The 8,869-nt window shown below is 43.0% G+C and overlaps 1 protein-coding gene across 1 annotated transcript; it reads left to right on the top strand.

The window, feature by feature from the left end:
* Window positions 1-7,096: 7,096 nt before the first annotated feature.
* On the top strand, window positions 7,097-8,581 carry LOC124919792 (titin homolog). Its single transcript, XM_047460131.1, has 2 exons — window positions 7,097-7,375; window positions 7,433-8,581. The coding sequence occupies exons 1-2, from the start codon at window positions 7,097-7,099 to the stop codon at window positions 8,579-8,581; spliced, it is 1,428 nt and encodes a 475-aa protein (XP_047316087.1).
* Window positions 8,582-8,869: the final 288 nt, after the last annotated feature.

Below are 8,869 nucleotides of genomic sequence, written 5' to 3'. Positions count from 1 at the left end.
AGGCTAGGAAATATTTACAAGGTAGACTGGAAAACTAAGGTAGAATATTCTGTATGCATGATAGCTAAAACCGATCAAACCTGGTTGTGGCATAAAAGACTAAACCATCTAAACATGAAAACCTTAAACTATATTCGCGGTAAAAAGTTAGTCGACGGGATTCCTGACATAGTATTTAACAAGGAAAAGGTTTGTTCAGCATGTCAAATGGGTAAACAAACTAGGTCAACCTTTAAGAGTAAATGACACATTCAATCTAACCGATGCCTAGATCTCCTTCACATGGATTTATTTGGACCGATTCAGGTCATTAACCTAGGAGGTATGCTTTATACCATGGTAGTTATTGATGATTACTCTAGGTATACATGGGTAATATTTCTACCATCCAAACGTGACACCGCATCAAATTTGATCACACTGCTTAAACGTTTACAAAATGAAAAATCAACTCGCATTAATAGTATTAGAAGTGATAGAGGTACCAAATTCACCAATAGCACTTTAACCACATTTCTTGATGAATCCGGTATTAGACACGAGTTGTCTAGTGCTAGGACTCCTCAACAAAATGGCCTGGCCGAGAGAAGAAACCGGACTCTCAAGGAAGCCGCACGGTCCATGATAGCCGATTCGGGTATTGCTCAAAAATTTTGGACTGAGGCTATCAATACTGCATGTTACACACAAAACCGGTCCTTGATTAACAAGTTTCACAACAAAACACCTTATGAGGTGTATTTTGATAGAGTTCCTAACCTTAAGTACCTTAAGATTTTCGGTTGTAAATGCTATATTCATATAAATGGTAAAACCTATCTTTCTGTTTTTGATGCAAAAATCGATACTGGGATCATGTTAGGTTACTCAGCAGTAAGTAAGGCATATAGAGTGTACAACAATAGAACTTCCACCATGGAGGAATCACTTCATGTTGTTTTCGATGAATCGGTTGAAAGTAATACTGCATCATGCTTTGATCTACACAATAGATTGGAAAATAACAATATCCATTCTGATAGTGAAGATGAGATTCCGGTTTTTAGGCGGTTTGTCCATGACCAGATGGGTAATATTGAAACCCAGCCGGATCAAGCTGTACCACTACAGGAAGCTGACACTTCGGTCCAAACCGAGGAAATCGGTCGGTATGACAATCCTGCTCAGCCTACCGATATGTCTAGCCTTGATCAAACAAACGGTAATTTGGTAGACATCCCTGAACCGAATTTCAAAAGGAACACTAAACATCCTCCTGAGCAAATTATAGGTGACCCTTCAGAACCTGTTCGAACTAGGCGTCAAATTCTGGAGGAATACTTCAATTCCGCCTTTATATCCTAGATTGAGCCGAAAAGAGTAGATGAAGCATTGTCAGATCCGGATTGGATCTTGGGAATGCAAGAAGAATTAAACCAGTTTGAGAGTAACAAAGTCTGGTACCTAGTCCATAGACCGAAAGATCAACCGGTCATAGGAACAAGATGGGTATTTAGAAATAAACTCAATGAAGACGGTTTGGTCACGAGGAACAAAGCCAAATTAGTGGAACGAGGTTACAAACAGGAAGAAGACATTGATTTTGAAGAATCATTCGCCCCTGTAGCTAGGATTGAAGCTATTAGGATTTTTCTAGCTTTTGCTGCATTCAAAAACTTTAAGGTTTTCCAAATGGATGTTAAAAGTGCATTTTTAAATGGTGACCTACGTGAAGAGGTGTATGTTGAACAACCACCCGATTTCAAAAATGCTGAATTACCCAACCACGTATACCAGTTAAACAAAGCTTTATACGGTCTAAAGCAAGCACCTAGAGCCTGGTATGACACACTAACCGCATTTTTGTTAAAACACGATTTCACCATCGGTTCGGAGGATAAAACGTTATTTAAATTTGAGAAGAAGGAACATATCCTACTCGTTCAAATCTATGTAGATGATATCATCTTCGGTTCAACCGATCCTAAGTTATGTGATAAATTTTCAAACCTGGTGACTAACAAGTTTGAAATGAGTATGATGGGGGAATTAAGTTTCTTCCTAGGTCTTCAGGTTAAACAACTCGAAGAAGGAACGTTCATAAGCCAACCCAAGTACACCAAGGAGCTTCTGAAGAAATTTGGGATGGACACATGCTCCTCAGCGGCTACTCCAATGAGCTCATCGGTCAAATTGGACAAAGATGATGAGGGTCAATCAGTAGACCTGACCGCTTACCGGGGCATCATCGGTTCTCTTCTATACCTAGAAGCAAGTAAACCGGATATTCTATTTGCAGTCGGTGTGTGTGGGAGATTCCAAGCCAATCCAAAACAATCTCACTACACAGCCGCAAAGCGAATATTGAAATACCTAAAGGGAACACCTGATGTCGGTCTGTGGTATCCAAAGGATTCATCCTTTAACCTAACGAGTTATTCAGATGCAGACTATGCAGGTTGTAAGATTGATAGAAAAAGCACCAGCAGAACATGCCAATTCCTAGGTGACCGGCTTGTTTCATGGCATAGCAAGAAACAAACATCAGTTGCCACATCAACCGCAGAAGCTGAATACCTGGCGGCCGGAAGCTGTTGTTCACAACTTCTTTGGATCCAACAACAACTGAAGGACTTCGGTGTCATAGCCGAAGAGTCTCCGATCTTTTGTGATAACACAAGTGCCATAGAAATCACCTACAATCCGGTTCTACACTCTAGAACCAAGCACATTGACATAAGGCACCACTTTATTCGGGAACATGTCATGCTGAAGCATATCTGGTTGGAATACGTATCAACAGATCAACAAGTAGCCGATATCTTCACCAAGCCTCTACAGGAAGCTAAGTTCTCTCAATTCAGACTTACACTCGGTCTAACCGATATTAGTCAGATCATCCCTAAGGATGCTTAAAAGGGAAATCGGTTCGGACAGACAAAACCGGTAGTTCCTCTTAAACTGTTGGACTTCAAATTTTCAAGGTATCTATGGAAGAACCGCATGGTATATCAGTCAGAGTAAACCGACCGGTTATTTAGTGCATGCACTAAATAACCGCATCGGGACGAACAACTGATAACTGACCGGTTCGGAAATAGTTTATCTCAGATTATTTGAACTTCAAACAAAAGTGGAATAATTATCTGTGTTTAAATTTATCTGTTCTGAAACATTGCCTTTTCAAAGTAAGATGGTCGTGCCTACAAAGATGTGAAGATCTGATATCTTTCATGGTCCAGGTCTATGACCAACATCCTAGGCTGTAAACATGCATATTTCATGCAAAACTCTTTATCCTATGTTTAATAGACATTATCACCTGTATTACCTGGATAATAGGCTTCTCTCTCCACTAGTATATAAGTTGAACAAACCTTAAACAAAACAATCACAAGCTACATAACTCTTTCTCTCACTAAGACAAAATGTCTCAGTTTCCAAACATCCTTCAAGTGGATTTCAACTCTGCTCAAAGCACTGAGCATTATGAGGTCTTCAAGATGATCAAATCACTTGAAGATATTGGCCTTCAACACTTTCTAGATGACAAACATGTCATCTATTCTGAGTCTGTCCTGGAGTTTTTCTATAACGCCAGGGTCTTTCGTGGAACTCCTCACTTTGACACTCACATGCAGTCAAAGGTAGGAGGTATCGTGTTTGATTTTACCGAAAATGATTTTGCCAGATGCTTTAACCTACCAAAGCAGGGGCTAACCGACCTCAACATACCGGCTGAACTAAAAGCCGAGATCTCCTTAGCCTTTGCCCGGTCAAGCCATCCAGTGGATGACCACGGTGCTAAGTCACTATTGAAAGCTGAATACCAACTTCTCAATGATATAATCGGTCGAAGCATCCTGGGAAGGGATGTGACCAACACATACTGCACCACTGCATTCAACATGATGGCTGCTATAACTACTGGCACACCCGTCAATTGGTCGAGGGTACTGTTCGACGTCCTATTCTGGATGATTGGCGTTCAAACAGTCGGCCTCGTTCCTCAAATAAGTTGTCTGCTTCTGAAGCTTGGAGTTCCAACATGCCCAGGGGAAGGGCTGAACCAAGCTCAAGTGCTAACCAAAGAAGTAACCGACTCTTTCTATGAGCGGTTTGAGAAGGCTTGGAAGAGGAGGAACCGTCACATCCACTCCAACGGTCACACCAACTCAAGCGGATATTAGGTCACTCCTTCCTACACCCGGTCATTTTGATGCACGCACCGGGTGTATCTTTGTTCAACCTCCTTATGATCATTTCGGTTTCATCTATGTTCTCTTCGGCTTAGTCTAAGTTATCTTCGGTGTCAGTCGGTTACTTTTCAGTGTGTTGTTGCATTAGTCTTTAAAGAAAAGTAACATTTAATTAATGAGGTAACCCCCAACTACATAAGTAATCAATACCCAACTAACTTAGTTACTTTTCAACTAAATCCTACCTCGAGCTCCGCAATTAGTCAAAAGCAACCTCTTCCCAACACACTTTGGAAACATAAATATTCTCTTCTCAAATAAGACAAAACTGACATTCAATGTTGATGTTTTCCCTCCAAAACCGGACCTATATAAAGAGACCTTTCCTAATCAAATTAACACATCTCAAATCATAAATCTCTTAAACTCCTTCTCTCTCTAATAGCAAAGTTTGAATCCTGTCGAGCAGAACTCTAGGAAACTTCTTGAGCATCAACTTCGATTCATGTATGGAACATTGGGATATAGAAACAAAGGAGGTTATGTTTGAATCTCTCATTGACACCGGTCTTCGAACCTTTCTCGAAGAATCCGGTCTCATACTCCTTGAAGATGTCAAGACTTTCTTCAGAAGTGCTTGCATCAGAGGAAACTATATCGTTTCCACGGTGAGAGACCATACCTTCTGGCTGGATGAAGCCGAATTTGCCCAGATGTTCAACCTGCCCACAGAAGGGTTTTCCGACTTCCCAACCCGGGTGGGAAGCGCCGCAACCAATCACTCAATATTCTTCTCTAGAACCGATGTACCAGTGGAAAATCATGGGTTAAAAACCCGCCTTGCTCACCACATCCAACTCCTTCATGAGATTGTAAACCGCTCTATCGTTTGTCAATCCCCGAATCAGCGTTACTCCAAGAAAATATTCGACATGATGACCTATATTGTTAGCAACACGGCCATCAATTGGTCATCGGTCATTTTTCAGAGTCTGAAAACCATGGTGATAACCAAGAAAGGTCTCGGTTATGCTCCTCATATCAGTCGAATTATCCTCAAGTACCGCCCAGAATTTGGACCGGGCACACCGGCATCTCCTTCAAATATCCTTGACATAGATGGAGTGGAAGAAAAGCTTTCAAGAGTCGTTATCACATAAGTTATCTTTATTTCTTATGTATTTCTATTTCCAAACCGATCCATATATCGGTTTCTATCTTGTACCTTCACTCAATGAAACTCTATTTCAGTCTAAATAACCGGGTCAACATAACAATCAGAATATCCATTTAAGTAACCGGTTAATATTATCAAGTAACTTCGTTTTCATTGAAATATCCGGTCAATATCAAAGAAACCGCGTCTTCGCAGTTAAGCACGGTATCAAAAAGAACCGCTCAATCAAGAGTTGTAAACAATTCAGGACATTCTTCTAAATAACCGGTTAAATCGATAGACAAACCGGTGTTCGTAGAATTTTCCGGTCAAAGTCAAAACACCGCATCACTGCGGTTCACAAACCACTTCATAATACGGTTTCAAAAAGGGGGATTGCGTCATCAAAATCAAAATCGAAAAATTTGGAGGGAAATTTCCCGCCCAAAGAGCTCCCGCTCAAAATTCCCGCCTCTGATTTAGTGCCCATAGTTTGCCGCCCTTTTGGTTTACCGCCCATTGCTTCCCGCCCCTTGGATTACCGCCTTTTGGCTTCCCGCCCACTGTTGTCGCCTTTTGGCTTGGAGGGAAAAATCCTGCCAAAAGTTGATGGGACTGTTGGGCTTTCAGACCGCGCCTATAAAAAGGGTCTTTGGCCATTTCATTTCACTCTTACGCGAAACAGCTTCTCTCTCTAAGCTCTCAAACTCTCTCTCAGCGGTTATTCTCTTATTTTGTCAAACTCTCTTAATCATCAAAAATGGGTCGTGACTCGGCTTTGTTCAAACACATCATTCAGGTGGATTTTGAGGATATCCGCCAAAACGGCTCGGTTCCGGCAAAGGAAGTATTTATCCGGATTTCCGAAGCCGGACTCGAGTACTTTCTAGGCGGTCCGTTTGTTCTCTACAGGGAAGCGGTTGAAGAATTCTTCAAAACCGCAACTCTCACTGGCGATAAAATAACCGCAACTGTGGGTGGCAAGCAATTCTATATAACCGAAGAGTCGGTTGCGGAAATACTACGTCTTCCAACGGATGGCCGCAACGCTTCAATGGAACTAGACCCAACAACATTCGAGGCGGCTTGCCAGATTCTCTCGGCAACCGGGGATCCGGTAAAGGTATCTGGTAAAAAGTCCTCATTGCGACCGGAATATATACCGCTTTGTGACATCTTCACTAAGTCGGTTCAAGCGAGAGGTGGAAATTTCGACAACCTCACCAAGGCCAAAATAGAGATGCTTATCAACACCGGTCCTGGTGTTCTCCTCCCATCGAGCAAGATAATAAGATCCAAACAATTCCGGGAGAGGAAGCAGCCGGCCCCCGGCTCTACAGGTGGCCGAAGGAAGAAATCTACCGCCAAGACACCGGCTCCGGCAAAAGACAAGTCCGGAAGCAAGGATAAGGAACCGATAGTATTCACGGAACCGCAAACGCAAGATGAGGAAGACTCGGCTTCCACGTCTGACCGAACAGAATCACAGAAAACTGATGACAATCCATCTGATAAAGAAGGACCGATTGAAGAGGAACAATCGGCTACAAGTCCTGACAATACCGATGCGGCAGCAAGCCTTGAAAACACCGATGCCGATGCAGACGGCCGTGGGGAGGAAGAGGTTACCGTTGACAACGACCAGAAGATGGCCGAAATTATAGTGCGCAGAATCATGGAAGAAATTGATCTGCGAGCTCAGGCGGCTGCTGAAGTATAAAGTGAGTGGTTGGGTTACCGGTGCAACAAATTCTTCAAGCATATGCTACTGGGCCTAACCGATGAACAAAGTTTTAGAAGGCTGAAGGAGATAGAAGAAGACGTCATCAGCCTGACAAACGCCGAGAATCTTAACGAAGCCATGGACCGACAAGCATTAGTGGTACCGCATGCTCGGCTTCAAAAGCTAACCGTACGTATACGAAAGCTTTCAGAAAGGTGTGTTGCGGGAACACTGACGGCTAAATTACAGCTCTTGGTGTTGGATAAGCTTGAGATAAAGAAAGGAGAATTCACTGAAGAAATAGAGCGGCTTGAAGCGGTGCACAGACAGCAAAATACACCGCCCTCTCCAGCTCTTGAGACCGGTGACGGTTAGAATCCAGGAAATACATCTCCTCTGGCGGATCCGGTCATAAACGAAACCGACGAAAGGACGGAGACTCCTTTCACCGGGCCACTTGAAACCGCTCAACCTAGGGATTCAGAACCGCCCATCACAGAAGAGAAAATCAAGACTCTTATTAAAGAGTTGGTCAAAGATGCGGTTAAATCCTGGAAGAAGAAGGCTAAGAGGGTCGCGGTTCAGGCATTACAAATGGCCGAAACAACAAGGGATAATCTTGTGAAGGCAGAAGCCCGGATCACAAACATCGAAGCCGACTACCGGGACGACACGGTTCTGCACAACGATCATCTTAAGCGAACCGAAGACTTGGAAGATAAGACCTCCAGGATGGTGGATGACATGGATCGGTTTCAAAAGGAAACCGATCAACAACTCACAAAGGTCGATGAGGACCTGGGGCGGTCAAGCACCGAAGCCGCTTCCACACTTAACAGAGTCATCAGCCTCGAGGAAAAGAATGCAAGCCTTGAGGACCGGAATACCCAACTTGAAGTCGACCTCAAGGTGCTCACCGAACAAGTAAATGAATTAATCAAGGCCAAGATTAATGTTGATACAGCGGTTGAGGAGGCAAACGCCCGAGCGGCTAAAGAAGTTCAAGATGCGCTGGACGAAGAAACGCGGAAAGCAAAGGAGGCACCGCGACTGTCTGAAGAGGAAATAGCCGTGCGCGAACGACACCTAGCGGCTAAAAATCCGGCACTTGCAAGGTCCATAGCAGCTCAAGTGGCCGAGGATGCAGAATGGTTAAATACAGAAAAGCAAAGGCTCGCCGATTACGCAAAGGCTCACAAGAAGATCAATGCGGCTTCTTCCTCCTCGGTTTCGGCAAAAGGGAAACGGAAAACACCATCAAGGAAGGTTCAAGTAGCCGGGATGTTGGAAAGGATTACCGAGACAATCATTGAAACTCAACCGAACCCAGCTATGCACACCGAGGATGAAATCGAAGAAAACCTCGAGCCGCGAACTACAAGACAACGAGTTACCAATGCAGTTCCAATCAGCACGGTCGGTCAACCGCAAGCTGGAGGTTCATCCTCAAGAACGGCTCCACCGGATGAGGAACAACCAACCGATGACATGATGGAAGGGTTCCTGCCATCCGAATCAGAATAGGGGCTCACTTTTCTTAATCTATGTTTATTTCGGTGTCTATATATATAATATTTTCCCCTTTTTCGGTTACTTTTATATATAAAGTTATTTTTAAAACCGGCCTATACTTGCAATCTTACATAATTTTGATAATTTTAAATAAAATAATCAAAAAGGGAGAAATTGATAAGATAAAAGATTAGACTTTTCCAAAATTTTTCTCAAAATTTTTCCAAATTTTTCGAAAAATTCTCCCAAGTCAGTTTCAAAAATCTGGTGAAATAAAGAACCGGCCTACGTTTGCAATCT

Source organism: Impatiens glandulifera, chromosome 1 (assembly GCF_907164915.1).
Source record: "Impatiens glandulifera chromosome 1, dImpGla2.1, whole genome shotgun sequence".
Taxonomy (NCBI): Eukaryota; Viridiplantae; Streptophyta; class Magnoliopsida; order Ericales; family Balsaminaceae; genus Impatiens; species Impatiens glandulifera.
Note: the sequence above shows the minus strand (reverse complement) of the source record. Positions and strands in the feature narration are given on the sequence as shown.

Bases quoted from the DNA above. Each gene is read 5' to 3' on its own strand.
- LOC124919792 (XM_047460131.1), top strand. From the start codon at position 7,097: ATGCTACTGGGCCTAACCGATGAACAAAGTTTTAGAAGGCTGAAGGAG. The intron at 7,376-7,432 runs GTGCACAGACAG...GGTGACGGTTAG, and splicing joins AAATAGAGCGGCTTGAAGCG to AATCCAGGAAATACATCTCC.